The following is a 24,966-nucleotide window of genomic DNA, read 5'->3' as shown; positions in this document are numbered from 1 at the left end:
GATTAAGACCATTGTACCACTTGCCCTGAAACTATTCAAATGAAACCAAACATGACTGTAAATCTTATTTGCATTCATTTAGAACATTATATTCTTGACCAGTTTGAGTGAATCCAGTGGAGGGAGGAGAATGAAAGGCACAGATGCATATGTGAGAGAGGTGTTTCCCGCACCACCCCTCTGTGGGGTGTCCTGAAGATGCCAGTGCATTGTTTGCCTCTCAGGAGATCAAAGTATTCTAGTTTCTTTTATCCTTACATAAGGAACGTTACATTTCCGACGCATGCTTGTGGTGTTCGGCCAATCACAATGCACTGGGTCAGCTGGCCAATCAGAGCAGACTGCGCTTGTCGGAAGGAGGGGCTTTGTTGAAAACTAAGCGTTTGAGAGAGGCGGGGCATAGAGGACATACAATAATGTAAATAGTGTGTTTTTTGAACATTAAAGCATGTCAACATATTCTGTTACACCAAATAATGATCTTTAAAATAGCATCATATGACCCCTTTAATATTATTCGGTACTTAAATGTATAATTACACTGTAACAAGGACACCTTACAATACAGTGTAACCAGAAAAAAATGTGTAATTAAATTAGTTACTTATGGAAATGTTAAGGATTACACAGGGAGTTACCTCTGAATATTTTATCACACACATACAGATATGATTGATTTCTTTCATAAATTGCATCGAATGCTCTAAAATATGAGACACCATTGTTTCAGGACACAGAATAGCACACATGATCATTCAATAACTGTTTTATTTGGGTTTATGTATATGCTTTATTTTTTAAGATTAACTGTTTTTTCCAAGGCATAGTTTTCTGTTATAGCTATGCAAAGATTTTATTTAATAACCAGTATCACAGCTATTAAACTATTTCTTGTTATGGTTTTAAATCTATATTTAACCTCAGAACGATCACAAAGCAAAAAGAGCTGCTAAAGTCTGATATTGTGGTGGATGTGCTTTAAAATTAAACTGTTATAATCTTAATTCAAGTGATAAAGAATTCATCAAGAAGACTATTGTAAGGTGCCTGCTTTAAATGTTTGAAAATGGTTAACAGTTGAAAACGTTCACTAGACGTTTGGAAAAGTAAGCAGAAAGTAATCAAATGTAATCAGATACATTAAAGTAACTGAAGTAGTTACACTGCTTCTTACATTTTAGATAGGGTAACTTGTAATCTGTAACCTGTTACATTTCCAAAGTAACCTTCCCAACACTGCGACTGGGACACCCTACGGTCTCGTGGACTTAATGGACACGTGCACACGGCGGCCATCATAAGTGCACATGAAGTGTTCCATTTGGGACAGGGCCAAACAATTCCAATGACTGTTCACTTGAATATGATCAATGCCATCGTGTCCTGACCCTACACACGTCAATCAAACCTCTATGACGTCACTTCTTCTGCAGAATATAACATGAGAGAGATTTTGAGAGCATTGGGAACCAAACAGCACAGGATCCCGATGAGAACAAAAACAAGGTAACACTTTATTTTAAGGTGTCCTTGTTACACGTTACATGTACTTAATACTATAATTAAAATTAATTATGCATAATTACATGGAAGTAACCCTAAGCCAAGCCCTAACCATAACTACATGCTCTCAAAATACATGTAGTTGTCCCGTTCGCTACTGTGAGGGAGCGTGGAGCGAGGGACGAGGAGACGTGGAGTACATCAACAAGGAGACTTTATTCATCCAACACAAGGGAATGTAGCAGGAGAGGTTGACATATACAATACCGGACGCCGAACTAAGAACAGGGAACACTATTTATACACATGACATGAGGAGACACGCCTGGGATCAATAGAACTAAACGGGGAACACATTTGGAACAGGAAGGACCAAATATAGGCATGGAAACACATGGGGACCAAAACACACAAAACACGGAACAGAGTCTGACACTAATATTCATTTTTACACTGTGTAATTATGTATTGACATGAGGGCGTAAATGAATAATCAAATGATCATTTTCAGGTGAATGAGTGGGCTGTTAATTTGCCTGACATCATCTGTCTCACATATACTGCACTTTACACGACTTCATCCACACTGGTCTCCAAGTACAGATCACTGCAGCGCAGAGACCTCCTAATGGGAGGAGCTTACAGCACGAGAAGGTGGAGACGCTCAGGTTAGTGGGGTTCAGTTGGGGGCGGGGTTAGAGCTAAAGCCCCGCCCATCGGGAGCTGTTTCGTCCTGTCAGAGCCTTCAGTGGACTGTGAGAAAAGATTGACAGCACTGTAGAAAAATAAAGCCAAACTGTCCCAGAAACTCACTTGAACATGTCAGCGTGATTAAAACACTGTAAAATGACATTCTACACATTTAAAGCTTTTTTAAAAACTCAAAAAGTGATTGATTCTCAAAACATCTAACCAGGCGAAACACAAGACGGAGTTCCTTTAGCCCCTATTCTGTCTGATTTGAGGTTAACCTGACGACAGCACTGCACACGACTGACTGTGCCATTACTCTGTCTGCATCTGTGAGGCCCCGCAAAGAACGAGACGGGGCCCCTCCGACCAGCTGATGTACTGTGCACCTGCTGCAACATACTGAGTCCATCCGCTATTTACATAACTGATTTAACAGTAATGAATGTGGTGAATTATCATTGCATTGATGCACTCGATGTTATTACTGAATAACAATATGTGGGCCATTCTACAGAACTGGTGTTCCACGAACAAAAATACTTTTAAAAAGCATTTAAGAATTCAAACCTTAGATGTTTACTAAGATCCTTCTATTATCGTTTGAAACCCACAATCATATTTAAAATATCAGTAAGCTTAATATACACTGCTCAAAAAAATCAAATTAAAAGAACACTTTTTAATCAGAGTTTAGCATCAAGTCAGTTAAACTCCTGGGATATTGATCTGGTCAGTTAAGTAGCAGAGGGGGTTGTTAATCAGTTTCAGCTGCTTTGGTGTTAATGAAATTAACAACAGGTGCACTAGAGTAACAATGGGGGCAACAATGAGATGACCCCCAAAACAGGAAAGGTTTTACAGGTGGATGCCACTGACATTCTTTCCCCTACTCCTCTTTTCTGACTGTTTTACGCTAGTTTTGCATTTGGCTAGGGTCAGTGTCACTACTGGTAGCATGAGTAGGGTGACCGTACAGGTCATTTTTACGGGGCCTTGTCAGGATTTTTATATTGCCTAAAATATCCAGGTTTTGGCTGTTTGCATTGTGCAGATTGATTGTTGTATGACATTCACGAGAGCTATAGAGAGCAGAGCAGACGGCTCCTTATGCTTTCGAATCGCTGGTTTTCGAAAAATCCTGGCCAGGACGTGTCCCGTATAAATGGCACATATGGCCACCCTAAGCATGAGGCGACCTGGACCCTACAGAGGTTGCACAGGCAGTCCAACTCCTCCAGGATGGCACATCAATACGTGCCATTGCCAGAAGGTTTGCTGTGTCTCCCAGCACAGTCTCAAGAGCATGGGGGAGATTCCAGGAGACCAACAGTTACTCCGGGAGACCTGGACAGAGCCGTAGAAGGTCCTTAACCCATCAGCAAGACCAGTATCTGCTCCTTTGTGCAAGGAGGAACAGGATGAGCACTGCCAGAGCCCTACAAAACAACCTCCAGCAGGCCATTTTCAGTCTAGTTTCACTAAAATGGCCTAGCCTGCTGCATCATTTTTTCACTTTGATTTTCGGGGTGTCTTTGAATTCAGCCCTCTGTAGGTTGCTCATTTTCATTTTCATCAAACAATGTGGCATCCTTTCGTTCCTAACACATATCAGTATAGATATCCAGCATGATATTTTTCCCCACTAGTATAGTTGCAGTACAAACTAAAAACATAGATGTAAACTAGTTCTGTACTCAAAGTTTACTACTGTTATACTCAAAGTATACTTTTGTATACTAGAAAGTGGGCAATTTAGTCCCAAGGAGTACTGAAATAGTACACTTACAAGTATACTACTAGTACACTGATATTTGTATACTTGCTACATAAAGTATACTTAAAATATACTTGAACTTTACTTAAGTATACTTAATCAAATAAACTTGAAGTATACTACTTTCTGGTAAGGGATTAGGCTACTGTCACTACCGAAACATGCGATGTTTTGTCAAAAATAAAGTATACTGAATGATCAGATAAAGCCCTAATCTTACAGGGGGTCGTTAGAGAAATGTGTGTTTCGCAGACCTACTCGGCGATTTTAATCCTGTCCGAATCTGCTAAATCTGTGTTTTTCTCACACAACCTCTGTAATCATCCCCGAGCAAATTACCTAACGTTACTGTTCTTCAGCAAACTCAGCGATCCTCTGAGAAAACTAATCCCGTCCGAATGCGAATGTCTGTGATTGCCGGAGATTATTCTGCATTTCGGCCAGCGTGAACTACCGTAGATGCTCTTAAGAAATAAAAAAAAATAACAATAATGAAATCAAGAGCCAGATCACGTAAACTGTTAAGACTGGCTACTCTAATATCAGCGTCAGGTAAGATTAACATTACTCGCCTTCACTTCTGCACTCAATTATGTACCTTTATGAAAATTACACATGGTTTTACTACAAATAAACAAAATAAACAGTTACACTAATTACATTAACCATGGTTTTGCTATGTTAGCCATGTAGCTTCAGCATGGTATCTGTAGTGAACCTGTGGTTATGCTAATCAGTCGTTTATGCCTTTTACAAAGAAAGACTGGATTCAAAATACAACAAATCTCATAAATCACACTTGAATATTGTTAACATTTTAATTGTTATTGATTTACCTCTATAAACTTTTTAATAAAATAGCAAAAAATAGATTTAAAAGATAGATTTAAGCAAAATCCTAATAGATCAATATAGCCCTTCTTATTAAATTATGTTATTGTGTTTCGGTAGTGACAAATTTGGGGAGCTGAAAAATATTCCAAAACTTTCTGAAAATACATTACGACTTTTTAAAAAAAGAGACATGTTTTCCCCCCAATTGCACAACCTGGTCTTGCGTTTCAGAGCAAAAACAAGGCTGTGGTTTGTGAAAGCCTTCTAGAATGTCCTGCAAGCCTGAGACTGCACATATTTATTATATTTGTGTGAAAATGTTTTCTTCAGAATATCATTTCTAAAGCTATTTGAACAGGTTCTCAGAGGACAGTGGGAACCCTGAATGATATGGAAAAAAATCTATCTTTCCTTTTCATACTGGCCTTTTCTTTGAATGTGATGGTGTGAAGAAAACTTCTGGATTGTTTTGTTTGGTTCATTTGGTCACTGGACAGATTCGTACAAAAATACATTTCCATTTCCACAGAACACATTCAAAGTGTTCGAGATTTCCAGTGGAAAAGCAGTATCAGTAACGCAGCCCGGTGAGCACGAAAACAACTATGAATACTTGCGATAGCAGACCGATTCTCATAAAAACAATATTGATATCAAATGTTTTAACTAGAAATTTTATTACATATTTATCGTGAACATGAATGCTCAAAATAAAGCGATGAAAATTGCTCAGATCACTCTCATTCAAGCAGAGAGAGAAGATATTACCCGAGACAGAAACACCAAACAAACTACTGTATATAAAAACTGCTAAATATGACAGTGTAATGGGATTATGTGAATATTGTTTTAACACGTTATGGTGCTACGCCTTCCACAGACAATATAAATACATATAAATACATTTAGAGCACTTAGTGATTGCTATCGGGATGTGAAGAGACTTTTACCCAGCAATAACTAAACGTTTCTGAACCAAATCCCCTTCCCTGCCTTTAATTTGGAGATTCAATGTGAAAATATTTCTGATGGTGCTGTTTAAAGGGGTCGTGACATGAAAAATCAAATTTCCCTTGATCTTCTGACACAGAAGAGGTCTTTGTATGCTTAATACATCCTGCAAGTTTCACAGCTTAAAATGTCCTCATCATCAATAAAAATCATTTAAGTAATAATAAGAAGACGGCTCGTTTGGATCAGAGGGGCAAGGTGACGTCAGCTGGGCGCAGTCGTTTACATAAACTCCGCCCCCAGAGCGATGCGCCAACATAGGCCCCGCCCACTGGCGTTCAGCCGCTAATGGCCAACACTTGATCACGCTTGAATGCAAGTGTCACATCACGTCAAAAGCAAATAGAAATCAGGATCACTGCGCTATCTTGTCTACACTGGATACAGTACACAGATGTGCGTTCACTTTCTCACACAGTCCCCCGCTGGAGTCTGTCTTCAGGACAAATGCAGAGAAAGAACCTTCGCTTTGACGCGTTTGGTTTAAACAGCGTTCGCATCTTTGTACAGATAACAGAAGGATCCGAATGCAAGGAACGAGGGGATAGTTTATTTTTAATGCACCCCGGATCATGTCTGAGGATTGATCGGAGTGTTTTGTTTTGTAATCGAGGCACAGTGTCACAAAGAAGCATTTGTTGAAAGCTGAAGCGGCACTAGACCTGACTGCAGCTGCATCACAAACCGTAAGTAAATGATTTCCTAATGCTTTGTCTGGAAATGACGTTTCATTTTGATTATGTTGTCAAAACACTCACAATAGCGAGGGGGCGTTGATAGTGTTTACTATGCACTGACATTAGCCAATCATAACAAGCCTTATAGGACACGCCCCTTAAAAACAGGCTGTTTTACAGAGAAGTTCAGAATGACGACTGAAAATTATATTTTATATTATGAAGTTTATATTCAAAAACTTTATCAATGTTATAAGTAAACCTCAAGGAACATATTAAAATAATAAAAAAAATCCATGTCATGACCCCTTTAATGCTAGGTATGGATTATCATGATTATAATCAGTGAGGAACGCATCGGGCTCCCTGTGCTTTGGGCTGGAGGTGGACAAAGAGGATTCTCGAAGGTTCAAGAGTTTCCTGAGGAGGATGCTGACACTCACCGTGTGAATTCAGGACAAACTCTGAGCTCCACCTCTGCTCTTAGTCTTCCTGTTTTCCTGAAACACTTCCACATCTGCAGAACGAAAGCAAGCCACACTTCAACGGCACATTACAGAAGAATCAGTGTCCTGAAGGACGTTATGTGGACACACAGCATGCATCAAACACGATGGGCGCTGGATCAGCAGAGTTTGACCTGCAGAGAGCGGTGTGTTCATACAGGCTACGGCTCACATCACACGCCAACACAACACAACCCACACCAGACCACAGGCATGCACACAAACACCATCGGGGAAACAGCCACACCGTGTCATTTCAATAAAACAATCAGAGGAGCGTCATGGGACCTCATGTTCATAAATATGAAAGTGGATCAGCGGTTACACACACAGCAGACAGCATCAGTTAATATAAGAGTGATGGAGGTTCAGTCCAACAGAAGAATCACATGAGCGTCGCTACAAAGACATAACACAGAGCAGACTCATGCAGGCGGGGGTCAGGGGTCACACGCAGCCGTACTCGTACCACAGCGACTGGCCGTCCTCCTCGGGCTCGTCTGAGCGCTTGGCCTTATGGGGAGGGCCGCTAATGCTACTAACGAGAGACGTGTTGAGGGACAGGATGGCCTGGTTTCTAGCACCACCCGTCACCGCTGGCTCGCTAAAGATGGAGTCCAGAAAGATGGAGTCTACGGTGAAGGAGGGACCTAGAAAGGCCTGCAGGCTGGACAGCTCGGGCTCCTGTACGCGGCAGGGCATGCTAGCAGACTTGTGCAGGGCTGGGTCGCTGTACTCACTCTGGGAGCGGGAGGGTGCGGGGTCCACCAGCACGGGCTGCCGGCTGTCCTTGTAGAGCAGCTCGTGGATGCTGGTGCGGCGCACGGAGCCTTCGGCGGTGGAGATGACGCTGCTGGCGCGGGGCAGGCCTGAGGACGAGTCCAGACGCTCCGACAGAGACGCTGACGAGGCTTTGCTCTGCGCAGACAGGCCGACTCGGGGCGAGACCTTGGACCGCGTGCTCTCGGCCTTGCGCAGGCTGGGGCGGCCCGGCTGACCGGCTCCCGCAGGGGCCTTACCGCTGGCTGAGCGCAGGATGCCTCGGCTCTTCACACGCGGCACGGCTCCGGACACACCAGACGACTGCGCAGGGAGGAGAAAACACTCTTACATACTGCACTGAGCACAAGCAGAGATGCAAACTCAAAGCTGACGGGGAAAAGGCAAAAGGAAAATACTATACAAAACGTATTGAAACAACAGTTTTTTATTTACCCTCGCAAGACCCCCCCCCCCTCATAAAAACACTTTCTCATTGGATCTAAGCAAATCTTATAGGTGACCTATTTTGATCTCAAAAAAGTGCGTTGTCACTAAAAGGTGAGGCGTTTGCACCTATGACAAGTGTCTGTTTACAAATGTAAGCTAGGGCTGGGCAAATAATCGAATGCGATTGTCATGTGCATCTCGTCAGTAAAGCCGGTTCTGTGATCAGTAGTAAATCTCCATCACAAGCTTTCAGATGGAGCAGCATTTACTACACCGAGCCGTAGTTCACTGTATGTGACTATCATCAGCACAACTACTGCATCACATCATTTAAATTTTTCTTAGAAAATGACAGATTGTTTGGCTAGATAAGACCCTTATTCCTCGGCTGGGATCGAGTAGAGCCCTTTGAAGCTGCACTGAAACTGCAGTTTGGACCTTCAACCCGCTGATCCCCATTGAAGTCCACTATATGGAGAAAAACCCTGGAATGTTTTCCTCAAAAAACGTAATTTCTTTTAAAGAAAAAAGAACATCTTGGATGACATGGAGGTGAGTAAATGATCACAAAAGTGAACTAATAATCCTTTGAAACATGTCACTGACCCCGAACCTTTGATTGGTAGTGTTTGCGGGTTGAGTTTAGGCCTGTGAAATCATCAGTTCATTTTGCTTTAATATAAACAGTGACTCCAATCACCAGCCATACAGTCGGTCTCAGACAGATGACTCTGACTGCTGCTTATATACACTGGTAATGCTGGATGATTGGGCTCTTGGTTGACTTCATGAAGAGGTGTGTATGCGAGCATCACCTCTGCTGGCTCTGTGCTCTCCTTCAGGAACTGCTGCAGGGAAACCACCTCACTTCCTGCAGATTTGGCCCTGCGTTTGCCCTCCAGAGCGCTGTGCTGCGCTGAGGTCTGGCTGGCGGGACTGTCCCGACTCACACTGACGTCACTGCTCTCGCTGCGAGGCCGACTCACACTGCCGTTCATCACACCTGCGCAACACACACCAGCACAAACCTCCTCAATCCTGACTGCATCTCTGCATTTAAACATCACTCTTCACTATGAATATTCCTGCACGTCTGGAAAAACCAAAACTATTGCCCGGTCCAAATACCTACACACTTGCGGTCTTTGACTACTTCAACACTTAATTTTTATTTTCAACACTTTGCATTTTAAAATAAACTTCTCAATATCTGCTCTTTAACAGATGGCAGTTTAATTTGTGGTGCTTCTAATTTGATAAAAAGCGGCTCATCTTTGCATCAACAAAATGTGCAACACTTTGTTTTACTACCAAATTATATGTAATATCTAATTATTATTAATATTTAACTTGCATTGGAAAGGTTTCTGTGACCTCTCGCGACATCTCACAAAGTCTCACGATTTATTTCCACAACATGGTGCATGATGGGATACACTGATCCGGAGCAGTATTCGAGATGGCATGGATTTAGTGTGCATTAAGGGCACTGCGCTTTGGTGTTTTTAAGATCTGGGACAGTCTTATTCCTGTGTCGTGGACGCGCTCTCAAGCGGCCGAGACCGCAAGGGTGGGTATTTGGACAGGGCACATGTTATTTTAATTGCACATCATAATATGAATAACAAATCAGTGACTCAGCAGTGGATCTGAATGATTCACTGACTGACTCACTATTACTTAAAAGCACGTTTGAGGCTGCTTCATGAATCGTTTCAACTGACTCCTTAAAAAGAACGGGTGTGTAAGTGTTTGTGAATCAGACATCACGGCTCACAGAAACACTGGTGCATAATCTCACGATATCTAATCAAACACATGGATGTGCACACAGTTTCCCAATCATTGCCAACAGTGACTAGAGTGCAATGTATTATTGCACATTTTTGTCATGAACATTTTAGCTGCCTGGAGTCCTAGGATCACAAAGAAGATTTAGTCCATGTAATGAGGTCATGAGTTCATGCACACGGCGTTAACGAGACAGCCGTCTGAGTGATGCAGCATGCAGGCTCTGTGAGCTGGAGCGAGATCAGTCGAGCAGCAGGAGATCAGCAGATGGAGCAGACAGACACTGTGCTGGAGGAGCGGTCACTCACCCTGAGCGCGCTCCTGCTCCGTCAGCTGCATGACGTCTTCACTGGACATGGCTGCGCCTACAACACACATGACAAACACCAACACTCGCTTCTGTTTGCTCTAGGGGTGTAACGGTGCACACATTCGAACCGAAAACCTTCAGTACGGGTCTTTCAGTTCGGTGCAAATCATTCCATTTTCTCAGGGAATTCAGACAATAAATGCTGCTTTGATGCGGCGCGACAGATCGCTGTATAAACGCCTCAGTTCTGACGGCAGCGTGATCATCCCTTCATCTTTACTACTAGCTTTAACACGAAATAAACATGAATGAACAAATCACTCAATCAATTTCAATTGTGGAAAAACGTCAATAAAACCACTTGTAAGCAAAACGTCACGCAGCATTTCATTCACCTCAGGCAAGTCATCAGTGTGCACAGCTCGTTATTTGCTAGAGGAATGAAGTCTAGTGAAGAGCATTTTGAGAAATATTAGACTGTATACTCACTATATTTGACTTTACCTGTTAGTAATGTCTAAATTATTTAATGTATGTTTAAATAAATCTTTTATCAAACAAATGAATATATTTCAACAACAAATAGAAACGGTATAGTTTAGAAGTTAATTTAAAAAATGCATTATGTGCAATTTACATGTTTGCATGCACATATTTAATTTGAGTGTGGATTATTATAGTTAAAAATAAATAGTAATTGAATTTAAGTGTGGGCTCTGTTGTTAATTGTAACCTTATAGCAATGTAAGAGAGCTCCCTATGGTTTAGAGCAGAAGTGGAGGTGTGCAGCAGTAAACACAGACCTGTGTCGGAGTGGTGGCGAGCGCTGGGGCCGCGACTCAGGCTCAGGCCGGCGGAGTCCATGGATCCAAACTCCTTCCCGTGCTGAGCTTCGAGATGATCCGTGCTGCTGGACCACTGACCCTCGGACACAGCCATTGTCTGCAGCAGGTCGTTCATGGCTGACACACACACACACACACACACACACACACACACACACACTCTGCATTAACACGCTGAAGGCCTGCCAGACGCACACGGTCGATATGAGTGAACACAGGAGGAAAGAAAGAGATGAAGAAGGACAGCAAGGCTGAATGCAAGTGATTACTGGAGAGAGATGATGCAGGACACACAAGACATTCACACAAGCTCACGATTCACTGATGATACCATTAAAGCTGCATAAGGTCTGTGGAGACACTCTGTTTCTAATACACTAATACTGGAAGTCCAGCACGCAGTTTGCAGTTCAACAGTGTGTTAGCAGGGCACAGCGCTAGCTAACCCTGACATATTATATGTGAGATGCTGTCCCCAAACTATGCATTCACTGTCTTCACTGTGTGGGACGGTTGCTAGTTTCTAGGATGTGTGGCACTGAACTCTCCAAACAGATCTGACTTGGGCTGACGTCATAACCTTGAGAATCTAACTGATCTCTAGTAAAAAAGTAATATATTTAAAATACATTCAGTTCAAACTAGGTACAGTTCAAATCTATTAACATATTTACTGACATATCGCTCTAGACTTACGGATAAAAAAAAATCTATTAAACTTTATTTGGAGTACTTACTATTGCACAATGCACATTTCTTAATATTAAGCCTAAAATGTGTTTTAATGACACATTTGATGAGGATTGTATGATCTTTGAATAATATCAGTCTTTAAATGCAAGATATTTAAAGTGTACCCGAAGTTTACTCACAGTAGTTCCACTTTAGCTCAATCAAATACACTTCAGTATATCTTTAGTTGGACCTCAGCACCACTTCCACACAATTAAAGTGCATTAAGCACAAACTTTGAGTATAGCAGTTTAGTATACTAAAAGTACAACTGCAGGGTGTTTTTATGAAGTATATAATATGTAAATGTATTTGTAGTATACTTTGCATGAAATAGATGTATTTCAAATACATTTTAGTATACTTATTTTTCACTAGGGTTATGCATCTGAACAGACGAACATTAAGTGTGTCACGGTCACAAGAGCTCGAGGACAGTGCAGGTCTGTGAAGTGACTGATGGTGATAGATGATGGCAGTGCTTCTGTCGGCCGCTGCAGGAGACACAGACAGAAGAAGAGCGTGATGGATGAAGACGAGCAGATGTCTTACACATAGAGCGGCGGTAGGCGGCCTTCACACGGTCTTTCTCCTTGGATCGGTTCCTCATGAACGGAAGCTTTTTCAGCGCTGTCACCGGAGAGACAGCGGGAGGAGAGAACAGACGCATGTTAGCATGACTACCAGCGCACCTTCCTGTCAAACTGATGCTCGTACATTAACATGATCACTCAGCTGGACGGCAAATGAACACACACCGTCTGATGCCAACAGGACATCAGTATTAAAGGGTGCAATGCGGGAGAGAGTCACAGATCATTTCCGAGCTGCTCAAATGAATGTTCTCGCTGTGTTCTCAAGCACAGATGAATGAACAAGCGCTGAACTGCATTCACACACGCTGTTTGCATTGCACCTTTTAATAGAGAAGAACACAAATGCAGTGTTCATGGGCTGACTGACAGCATACCGTTAGAGGAAGCCTGTGTTTGGCTTTTCTCAACTCTCTTCCCTTGGCAAAGAAAGCAAGAAAACACAAGAGAGAGTGTCAGGCCAGAACTGCACGATCATACATCTCATATGTGTGTTTGCTGAAATCATTCTCTAGCTGAGCTGTTTTCTGTTGGGTGCGCACAAAATCACACAGAGACAATAAACGGACATTTAACAACTTTCTGTTGCGCTGACTTCACAAATACAGTTTTGACTGGTCATTGTGATGATCGATTAAAGGGGTCATGAACTGAGAAACCAAAAGTCCCCTGATCTTTTGACATATAAAAGGTCATTGTACTATAAAAACATCCTGTAAGTTTCAGAACTCAAAACTTTCTTGTTAGTATTGTAGTAGGGCTGCATGATAAATCGTGATAAATCACAATTAAATCTCAATCACGATTAGACAGAAGCTGTGACAGTCATGTGTATCTCGTCAGTGAAGCAGGGTTCTGTGATCAGCAGTAAATCTCCATCTGAAGGCCAGAGAAACTCCAAATACACCCCGCAGAAGAAACCCAGGCAATCCCTATAGCACTAGCTGAATAAACAGAAGATTTCACTGCTTTCACTGATTCAGCGTGGCTAATAAACACACGACTATATGATTTATCTGAGTTCTTATTATGATAATGCAATGCTAATCGACATAGCCTTTATCACTGCTTAGAATATTATGAAATATGTTGCGTCTTATTCTGTGTAAGAAGCCACATCATCTCACAGAAGGATTTATTTCAAACACTCGACTGACGTTATGAAGTGAGTTTGGAGTAAAAACATCTTATTAAATGTGGTGCTTTCAGATGGAGCAGCATTTACTACACAGAGCCGTAGTTCACTGACAAGCTACGCAAACAGCTGTCAGTATCGCAGAACAATTTCATAATCGTGCTATAATATCATCTGTGATCATGATCGTGGTTTTGTGTAGCTTGTCAGTGAACTACGGCTCTGTGTAGTAAATGCTGCTCCATCTGAAAGCAGGTGATGGAGATTTACTACTAATCACAGAACCGGCTTTACTGACGAGATGCGCATGACTATCACATGTGATTTATCATGCAGCCCTATATTATAGTTAGTAGTTAGGAGAGAGGCAAACATGCAGGTCTACGCAGAAACCAAACGATAAAGATGCTCCAAAGACAACAAGACGCTGTGCAGTGCCAAGCTGTGGAAAAACATTGTTGCCTTCCTTCTGATCCCAACGTTAGGAAAGAGTGAATACATTTTATTCTTAATGAAGATCCAGACTGTGTCAGCAAGAACTCGGTCCTTTGTCCACTTAATTTTACCATGGATTAGTATTCAAACAAGGCACAATTCGACACAGGATTTTCAGAAAGATTGAAACTAAAACATGATGCTGTGTGACTATTGGATCTGACAGCAATGCTGCAACACAAGTGTGAGTAACTGTTTTCATTACGTGATCACTATTGCGTTTTTAACCTCAATCACTGCAGCGTCCGTCTGTGAGGAATGTACTGTCAATCATACACAACTATTAGTCAAACACAGCAGTGGGCGTTTACTTCCGAGTCTACAATCCTCCACATCTATTCAAACAGAGCGTTTTGATGACGGGGGTCAAAACAGGACAGGCCTGTTACTGCTAAATTATGTTTCTTTTAAATGTAAAAATCATGATAACATTATAAGTGGACCTCAGAGTTCATGACCCCTTTAATAAACAAATGATTCTTTTGAAAAAGTTATGGGGGCACATAACTGACGACAGGAAACAAAAGATGGTGGATGGGATCAAGAGTGACATTCCCCAATTTTAAACACACAACGTGTACAAGCAGCCGGACCATGCCTCCGACACACACCTCTGAGCTGAGCTGGATTCACTCAGGAAATCAGTGGAAATCAAAGAAAGAATCAGCTAGAACCATTGGGTTCAGTCACTAGCTGAATGTGTCGGAGTGATTCCGGAGTTAACTGCAAGAAGGTCAGAGCACTGCAGGGAGCAGGAGGTGTGCCGATACTCACTGCCGCTGCGGTGGGTGAGATTGTCCTCCAGTGAGTTGGATCCAGAGCCGACGGACGAGCTGTCCTGACTGTCTGGCTGCGGCAGCGTCAGGAACCCTTCGCTGGACTCGGAGCGGGGAGGAGTCTGTGTGAGAGAGCGCATGCGCTCACGACTCTTTGGCTTGATGAGCTTCCTCATCTTCAGTGTGATCCAGTTACCCCTCCTGCAGAAACAGCAACTCTTATCATGTGACCCATGTCCTGTAAAGCATCTCATGCAATAATTAGAAACCCCAAAACACTGCAACACATCAGGAGAATGAAACGCTCACAGACATTGCAGATCTGAGGTTTTAAACTATGACATAACTTCAGGCTGTATTGTAACTGTGGCCTGACTGAGGCATCTGCGCTCATCCACAATGACACCTGGCCCTTCACTACATAATCCACTGCACGGACACAGGTCCACTTTCATAATTAGCACCTCAGAGAAGATGAAAATGTCCTCTATCACCCCAAGAGAACCAGGGCTGTAGCCTAGTCATAACCTCAACTTCTCTGGGATATAGACAGTGTCCACTTGTTCAGTCACCTGGCAACTAGTCAGTATTAAGGACACCTGGAATTTCTCTCCAACATTACATGTGCAAGAGAGAACCTCGTAGCATCCAGCCAAACCTAATAAGCTTGTGGAGATAAGCCCAGTCTGCTGCTGCCCATACAACCTTTTTCCATGCTCCTGGAGACCCACTCACCTGCAACGTTTATTTACAACCTGCTTCAACATATCTGCCTGCATTTTCCAATGGATCCTGAGGACCTTGATTGTCTAGTTCAGGTGAGTTTGATCAGGGTTGGAGCTAAACTCTGCAGGACAGTGGACCTCGAGGAGTAGGGTTGAAGACTTCTGTGTTATTCTATGAGACATGCTGTTGCAAACACAAAAGCTGTTCATCTGAAGCTTTGTGCCTGTCCCATCTAAACACACACTGAATGGCCTCACTGGGAATAAACCGTGCCATCTGTTCCCCTCCGCAGAACTGAAGAGAGGAAAATGACACACAGGGATTTCTACTCTCAAACAACCTAATCCCGGTTTAATCCCCTTAGGCAGAAATGCTGAATTTGGGAGTAAGACAAGCCTGGAGAAATTCTGCATGAATCTGAGGTGGCATACAGGGTGCATGCAGCTCAGTGACGTGCCTCCAAGAAGTCAATGCAATGCAAGTGCTTTATACTTGCTATACAAGGAAAGAAGACCAGTGCAGTCGCTGTGTAAATGATGAAATTCCCACAGGTGTGTGGGTGGGTTGTCACTGAATGTACTAAATCAGCTTATAAAAGTGCATCTGCATAATGGCATTAGGATGTGCCAGGATTGTTCAGCAACAAACTGGGCTGCGTTTTCAAAAAGCGCTGTGAACCCAAGTAGATCGTAGAAACCATAGGCACCAACAGTCTTTACGAGGCACTTTGGCTTATGAAGCCAAACACATTATTGAGGCAGACTAGTGAGTTTAATATCTTTTGAGTTGTACTTTTAATGGGAGTGCAATTCTCAGTTGCCCTATTAAAGGCCTGTGCTTAGCATGCATTTATCCCTTTAGAAACTGATAAGACACTTCTCTCCAGTCTTCCACTATCAGTTTCCTAATTATTTGGCTTGTTTAGATAGTTTAGCATCCCCCTGCCAGATTGTACACCTCCTTCAGGCCTTCGATATCCATGATTAGGTCTACTACTACAATACCATCAGCAAATTTGATCAGTTTGCATTTCCCGGGGAGCTCTAATCTTTAGGATGAGCGAAGATGACCCACAGGCAGATGGAGAAAGTCCTAATGTCCGGAGTTTGGAGACAAGCCTGGTGGAGATTACAGAGTTGAATGCTTAACTGTAACCAACTTACAGCAACCTAATATGGTTTGCCTTCATGCAATTTAAGTGAGAGAGGATGGCATGCAGTATTGGTGTTGTTGTCTATAGTTCTATTTCGGTGGTAGGTAAACTGGTGAATTGGGGAGTGAGGAGTAAATGTAGTCTTTGGCTTGCCTCTCAAAGCATTTTATAATTAAAGAGTTGAGTACTAAGGGCAGTAGTTGCCCAGGCTGCATGTTAAAACATTTTAAAGTACCCTGGAGCTAGTTGATTGCTACCTGGTTAGCATTCCTGTAGTGTAGCCCAAACAGTAGAGCACAGTGCTAACAATGTCAAGGTCACAGGTTCAGTTCTCAATGACACCATGAACTGAGAAAGATTGAATGCAATGCAAGTTGCTTTGGATAAAAGCATCAGTTAAATGCATAAATATAAATGGGATTCAAGAATCACCTGTGATGTCACTGGGTCACATTTGAGGGCAGTAATCCTACAAAATAAACAAAATTTGGATTCCTTGTACCTTCCACTTCCAAAGTTGTTGAAAGACCTAGTGGAAACCACTGTAGTGATTCCAAACAATGTTATTCATACTCAGAGGAAACCAAATAACTCTTGGACTGAACCTTTTACGAGCCACACCCAGAAGTTCCAACTATGAGGGTATGAGTGCAGTATGTTCTACCTGAGAGAGCAGATGCCATGGACTGATGTATAACACCCGCATTACTTCTGCTGTCCATGACTTCGCTGTTGGTTTCTGACTCCATCTGATCTTGCATCTCTCTTTGAGTGAGGGAAACATATGGCACAGCCCTGCGCACAGATATCCCAAAGCATCCAGATCTAGTGGTGTTTCTTTCCCTCGGTGACAAGAATAGTGGACATTGCTTGTTGTCTAATGAGCCAAGCAAACCTAAGTCAGCCCTGCTGCATCTCTCTCAGATCTGTTGCACCATCTGCGGGTGTAGTCTCCATTCCCAGAATTTAACAGACTACTGACAGTGTGGGGGTAAATGAACCATTTTCAAGTTCACTTTGATTCCTAAAGAGTTTAGATTCTTCATTCATTTCAGGAAAGCCAGAAAGGTCTGGCATATTATGGGCATAGAGAAAAACTATCGCACTTATAGCCTCGAGAGACTAGCCATGGCTCCAGCTGCCGGCCATGTATTGTCTAATCTTAGTGCTGATTGATGTCTAGCGTTGTGGAGAGTGGTATTCCCTGTCACAACAAGCTCTTCCCTCATCCCAGTTGCGTTATGGAAGAAATCAGCCTGCATATCTTGCTTTCATCTTTATCAGGGAGGTCAACCACAGCTGCAATAGGGAGAAAGATGTGAGCTAGTTTCTTCAGCTCCATGCTTCCACCTCCAGCAAGCTGGTCAGCCCAGTCCTTTGATGAAGCAGAGGTTTTGGCTGCAGACCATTCAAAGGGTCTTTGCAGACATCCTGCATAAAAATCTGTGCAACACTTCAGGAGAAAGTTTGCTGCTATAAGCGCAGAGCGGACAGCGTGGCCTTAGCAACTCATTCACAAAAACTGAAATGCTAATGGACTTTGTTTACAAAAGGTTGCAAAATGAAGATTTGCTAATTCAGTATATATGGTAGAAGGCAGGATACCGGTAACACTGGTGATGTGCAGTTTCAAAAGCGTGTAAGTTATATTTGTGCATGGCACTTGTGTTATCTCTTCTTCTTGTCAGTGCTGTTTATAACTTTTAGGCTATAACTGTTGTCTGATGTCTGATCCTCTCTATATATATCACTTTCATATATGTAGCATTCTGTGTTGAATATAGACAGTTTGGATGTGGTTTGTGCTCTAAAGGGCAGACTGTTTGAGTAGTGCAAATAATCCACTCTGTGCTATCCTGTTTCTGTGTACTAGTGTATGCTGCACAAAACCCAGGCTTCATTCAGCCCAACGAACAGCAAAATAACACTGAAATCTGAAATTGCTCTCTATAGTGAATGAGCAAACAAGTGGTGGACAATGAACAGAGCTTCAGTCATAGTTTAGACATCCTCAATCCAGGAAGCACTGGACTGGACGATGTTTCTCCAGTGTATTCTGTGTTATAATCACATCCAGTGGTGTGCGTGAGATGGCGCGCTTACCTTCGCGGAGGTGACGGGTCATAAAATTTATACTGATCCATAATCTTCTCCTCAAGTTTCTCTTTCTGTCTCCTCAGTTCATTGAGTTTATCACTGTGTGTGTGAGAGAGACAGAGAGAAGTATGGTAGTGTATCAGCACACAGGAGGTGATGCAAATTTACAGGTGAATAGTTTTAGAAGATTAAAGAGAACGAGGGTAAAATAAGAGGTGTGAATTAGAAATATGGTGATGTCACACATGTATTGTCTCTGCTCGACGTGGAACAGGTCTTTGCTCTCCATGGTCTGCTCCAGCAGGGTCCGGTTCTGCAGCATGAGGGTCTGGATCTGATCCAGCAAATGCCGGTTCTCTTCCTCTAGGTTCCCCTTCAGCTGACTTAACAACTGCAGGACACATTTCACACACACACAGTTACCCTCCACATGTCTTTGTTTGCAAACAGCTATTTAGTTCACCACATTCATGAGTGTTGAAACCTCACGAGTTTGCACATGAGAACTTCACATGCCGATGCGAGACTGGGAAGTGTAGTTATACACGATTTGGGTGGGGTATCGAGGACCAGGTTCTAATTTTCCAAGAACCGGGTGTTCGATAAGATGTGCATATTTCAGTCCCGCTTAACGATTCCTGCGTTCACATCTTAGTGTGATTTTGAATGATTTAAGACTCTAGGTTCCCCTTCAGCTGACTTAACAACTGCAGGACACATTTCACACACACACAGTTACCCTCCACATGTCTTTGTTTGCAAACAGCTATTTAGTTCACCACATTCATGAGTGTTGAAACCTCACGAGTTTGCACATGAGAACTTCACATGCCGATGCGAGACTGGGAAGTGTAGTTATACACGATTTGGGTGGGGTATCGAGGACCAGGTTCTAATTTTCCAAGAACCGGGTGTTCGATAAGATGTGCATATTTCAGTCCCGCTTAACGATTCCTGCGTTCACATCTTAGTGTGATTTTGAACGATTTAAGAGCAGGAAGGGAAGAACTTGCGCTCGGTTTGCGTGCAGCGCACACGTCTGAAGCACAGAGATCAGAGAACAGCGTTCGTTCTGTTCACTGCAGGAAGGCTTGCTCCGAGCCGAACTCACTTCTTTCATATTTATCGACCAGCGTGCAGAAAACTACGTCAGTATATCATCATAAACACAGCTGTTTTTGTCTGAAGTGAACACAAACATGAGAAAGAAAACGCTTGTGTACAGTATTTTTAGATCTGCATGCGTTCGGTGTTAAAGTGACAGCAGTCTAATAAACAGCAGTCATTAATGTTAATCAAAGAACAAAAGAAAATCACTCACTCATCTTGACTGAATATCTTTAATAACTTTAATGAGGATTAATCTATATTTTATTTATGAAAAGAAAACTATGCAGTGTTTTTAAACTTTTGATTTAAATTTCTGTACCTGGAACTTATTTAGTCATATTTATTTGTGCTATTGCTAATTGATTTGTTTGTTTCTATTTTATCACTGACTCTTTACTTGTCTTTATCAAAAAAAAATTTGTAATTTATATTTGTCTAGTTGTTTTTGTTGTGGTATCTTTTTGTTATAACCAAAGGCAGAAGTTCCTAAGTGTTCTGTAGGCCCTAACTGGACCTGACGGCCGTGTGAGATGCTGTAGCGTGTACCTCGCACTGGTTGGTGAGTTTGGTGGCGGTTATGTCCAGCTGCTGGTACTGTTCCTTGAGTTTGGAGAACTCAGCCTCCAGACGCGTCTGCTCCAGCCGGGCCGTGTTCAGCTGACTCTTAAGAGTCTTATGATCTGTCTGCAGAAGCTCATTGTCCTTCAGGAGCTGCTGGTGTGTGGAGCTCAGCCTGCACACAGGAGAGACGCTCATGAGAGATGGGCCTCAGTCAAGAGAGACGCTCGCTCATCCTGACACTCACGTGTGGTGCTCCTCGCTGAGCCTCTGGTACTGTGTAGCTGTGTCCTGATGACTCTTGCTGTCAGAGATCATCTTCTCTCGCTCTGCTGTGAGATCTCTCTCCAGCTGCTCCAGCTCGGTCTTCTGCTTCAGCAGCTGATTGTACCTGCACACACACACACACATCATTGAGAAACAGAGCTGTGGCTGTGGAATGGCAGGTGATTGCTGCCTGTGCTGTCTGCACCTGTTCTCCAGGCTGCGGTGCTGTAGCTCCAGGCTCTTGTGGCCGCTCTTCAGCTCTCCGTGTTTGCCGATCAGATCCTCGTACTCCGACGCTTGTCTCTCGTGCAGTGCAGACAGCTTCTCGTGGTCGTGCAGCAGCAGATCGTAGACCGTGCGCAGTTCCTCCTTCTCTCGTATGGCCACGTCCCTCTCGTTCTCTGTGCCGGACTGCTGCGTCTGCAGCTGAGCATTCTGGGACATGAGAGCGGCGCTCCGAGAGTTCAGCGTCGAGTTCTCCACCTGCCAGCACATCATAAACTCGTTTATCTCAAAGTGCACTTCTGGTAAATGAGCACACGGCAGGGTTATAGCATTGATTTAAGAGTTGCAGATTGTTTTGTGCAACTCTCAGGGGCCTGAAAAGCTTTTACGACCAAACTCCTGTTACATTCACGAGGAGAAATATCTACCATACCCTTTCTGTAATTATGTGTTCACACCAAAAGCTAATTTAATTATTTGCATGGGTAGATTACATACAAAGTTAATGCAAAGATGCAAATTTGCGGAGGCGAAGTGATTGCCACAAACACGCGATATATACGCCTCAAACGCATCTTCCGCGAGTTCAAACATTCAACTCAAGCGGAAAATTCGCATTATGCGTTTTCGCGCAAGCCAATTAGTGGAGAGCTTATTGACATGTCTGATTTTATCAGAAAATGTTTTTTAAGTAAAGCTGAGCGCACACTGTGTGATTTTTAATAGTCCTTTAGGATTGTTGCTTGTCAGACTGCAGGAACATGATGATCATGTCACACTGTGGGATCTCATTTGTCATTAATGTCAGACTGTACGACAGTCAAGATGCGTTAAAAACGGGTGCGCACAAGAAAACTTGTCCGGAGTTTTACATTATCAACCCATACACGTTCAGTGACTGCGAGCTGCATTGCACGCGGGGCTGTAATGTTGGCTATCATTAAAAGTGCATGAATTGCAGCAATACCGGCAGCAGAATAGGGCAAGCAGTACTACACACCCACATGAAAACAGCAGCGCAACCGGTGTTCATCATAGCAAAGGCAACATGATATGAATCCCGTGAGCGGAGGACGAGAGCGCCGGAGTTTATGCGTTTAGAAGAAATCTTTAGCATTCATTCTGATCATGGCTTGTCTTGAAAAACAAAGACAGTTTGAAGTTCGTCATAGCACGTCACACTGCAGGACTGTGCGCCAAATCTTCTGACACTGCCAGAAGTTCGTCAGAGGTCAAATTTGATTGCAACGGTCATTAATTTGCTGTCGGTGAACACGTCAAACCAGCGATCATATTGTAGCCTAGGATTATAGGAATCTTTTAGGATTTTCAAAATATGTCTCAGACAACCAAATCGTGGCCAAAATTGCACAGTGTGAGCCGGGCTTAACACGATGCAATATGTGTTAAGTGCACACACCATTACAGCAGCGCTGGACTGGATAACTGTGTGAGGAGAGCGACTCTGACCTGTAGATTGGCGTTCTGTGTTTGTAGCGTGGTGTTGTTCTCCTGTAGAGACGCGGTCTGTCTCTGAAGAGCTAATATCTGTGCCTGGAGATTCCCGCTCTGAGACTCCAGCTGCTTCAGCTGCGTCCGGAGAGCCTGCTTCTCTGCGTGGAGAGTGGCGTTCTGGACAAACATCAGCAACATCAGCTGCTGTGCTAACGTAAAGACATTCTGATAGCGCTGAGCTGGTACTCACGTTTCTCTCCACCTCTATGAGTCGGTCTTTGACCTTCAGAAGCTCTCGCGTGGCCTCCTGACTCTGCTTCTCCCACTTGCTCTGTGTGTCCTCCCGTCCTCGAGCAGGCGAGCTCTGAGCCGAACACTCCTCCTCCTGACGCTGGCGCAGGGCCTCGTAGTTCTTCTTCACCTGCGGGTGGACAAAACGAGGCTTAACGAACACAATCTGAAGTCACTGCCAACCAGCCAAACAAAGCCTGACGCCCAACCGTTTTGAGCTCCTGTCGTAGCTGCTGGTTGAGGTTGGAGGACTCCTGCAGTCGGGCTTCTAGAGCAGCGATCTTCTCCGCTTTGATCTCCAGAGAGGACTTCAGAGTGGACTCCAGTTTACACTCTAGAAGCTTAAACCTGACAAACAAGAAACACACGGTTATACAAGTGACATTATGACTCCAGCATTCGTGCAAATTCATGTTGTTGCAGCCCTAGTTTCTGAAGTGATGTAAGGGTATGAAAATTTCTTATCACGATTATAGTGACCAAAATTATCACGGTTATCAGTATTATCACCGTATTGTTAAAATGTGCTAGAAATGTTCAAAAAGTACTATATTATAAAAAGTTTTATATTTAAAATCAACAATTAATGAACACAATCTGAAGTCACTGCCAACCAGCCAAACAAAGCCTGACGCCCAACCGTTTTGAGCTCCTGTCGTAGCTGCTGGTTGAGGTTGGAGGACTCCTGCAGTCGGGCTTCTAGAGCAGCGATCTTCTCCGCTTTGATCTCCAGAGAGGACTTCAGAGTGGACTCCAGTTTACACTCTAGAAGCTTAAACCTGACAAACAAGAAACACACGGTTATACAAGTGACATTATGACTCCAGCATTCGTGCAAATTCATGTTGTTGCAGCCCTAGTTTCTGAAGTGATGTAAGGGTATGAAAATTTCTTATCACGATTATAGTGACCAAAATTATCACGGTTATCAGTATTATCACCGTATTGTTAAAATGTGCTAGAAATGTTCAAAAAGTACTATATTATAAAAAGTTTTATATTTAAAATCAACAAACAACAAATAAAATGACTTTTTGTTTGCATAAACACTAAAACAATGACATTACCAATGATGTCCGGATTTTAATTGACAGGATGACTGACAACAGTTTATCTAATAGCATGTACGAAATGTTCAAATAAAGCTTTGAAAAAGTTCCATAAAATGGTAAACCTCACATTTCAGCCTTTCAATAGAAGGGTTGTCAAAATGATAATTGATTAATAAATGATTATATGTATTTTATCTGCTCTATTAATATACTAATTGTTTAAATGTGTAGAATCCACATAAGCTTGTTTTTCATCAAAATTCACAGAAGGCATGTAAACCCGGTCTGTTTTTAGTCCAGACAGACTGAATGTGAATGTGAGTCTCTGTAACTCCACTCTCTGACAGCAGGTGGCGCTTCTGGAGCAGCAGAATTACAGCTGTTTCTCATAACCTCCTGCACAAAGCAGCATTGCTTTATTAGGTATTACATGGAGCGATTACAGATTACATCTTTTTCTGAAGACAGTCAGAATCTTCAGAGGTACATTCATATAATTAATTATTTTATATATTCATTTGTATAATTCCCCGTATTGTTAAAATGTGCTAGAAATGTTCAAAAAGTACTATATTATAAAAAGTTTTATATTTAAAATCAACAAACAACAAATAAAATGACTTTTTGTTTGCATAAACACTAAAACAATGACATTACCAATGATGTCCGGATTTTAATTGACAGGATGACTGACAACAGTTTATCTAATAGCATGTACGAAATGTTCAAATAAAGCTTTGAAAAAGTTCCATAAAATGGTAAACCTCACATTTCAGCCTTTCAATAGAGGGGTTGTCAAAATGATAATTGATTAATAAATGATTATATGTATTTTATCTGCTCTATTAATATACTAATTGTTTAAATGTGTAGAATCCACATAAGCTTGTTTTTCATCAAAATTCACAGAAGGCATGTAAACCCGGTCTGTTTTTAGTCCAGACAGACTGAATGTGAATGTGAGTCTCTGTAACTCCACTCTCTGACAGCAGGTGGCGCTTCTGGAGCAGCAGAATTACAGCTGTTTCTCATAACCTCCTGCACAAAGCAGCATTGCTTTATTAGGTATTACATGGAGCGATTACAGATTACATCTTTTTCTGAAGACAGTCAGAATCTTCAGAGGTACATTCATATAATTAATTATT

General features: G+C 42.5%; 1 protein-coding gene across 1 annotated transcript in view; it reads right to left on the bottom strand.

Moving 5' to 3' along the window:
- Nucleotides 1-6,937: 6,937 nt before the first annotated feature.
- The window catches only part of LOC107570323 (girdin-like), a 30,192-nt gene continuing 12,163 nt past the window's right edge, over nt 6,938-24,966 (bottom strand). Inside the window, 15 exon segments of the mRNA XM_016256544.1 lie at nt 6,938-8,081; nt 9,023-9,210; nt 10,307-10,363; nt 11,112-11,270; nt 12,438-12,515; nt 12,856-12,897; nt 14,883-15,085; nt 18,867-18,959; nt 19,106-19,251; nt 20,517-20,703; nt 20,776-20,919; nt 21,001-21,278; nt 22,491-22,652; nt 22,726-22,896; nt 23,407-23,545. Of these exon segments, the coding sequence (XP_016112030.1) occupies nt 7,446-8,081; nt 9,023-9,210; nt 10,307-10,363; nt 11,112-11,270; nt 12,438-12,515; nt 12,856-12,897; nt 14,883-15,085; nt 18,867-18,959; nt 19,106-19,251; nt 20,517-20,703; nt 20,776-20,919; nt 21,001-21,278; nt 22,491-22,652; nt 22,726-22,896; nt 23,407-23,545 (2,683 nt within the window). The 3' untranslated portion in view covers nt 6,938-7,445.

Source organism: Sinocyclocheilus grahami, unplaced genomic scaffold, assembly GCF_001515645.1.
Source record: "Sinocyclocheilus grahami isolate Dianchi unplaced genomic scaffold, SAMN03320097.WGS_v1.1 scaffold1440.1, whole genome shotgun sequence".
NCBI classification, from domain to species: domain Eukaryota; kingdom Metazoa; phylum Chordata; class Actinopteri; order Cypriniformes; family Cyprinidae; genus Sinocyclocheilus; species Sinocyclocheilus grahami.
The sequence above is the reverse complement of the archived record's forward strand: the minus strand, read 5'-3'. Positions and strand labels throughout refer to the sequence as shown.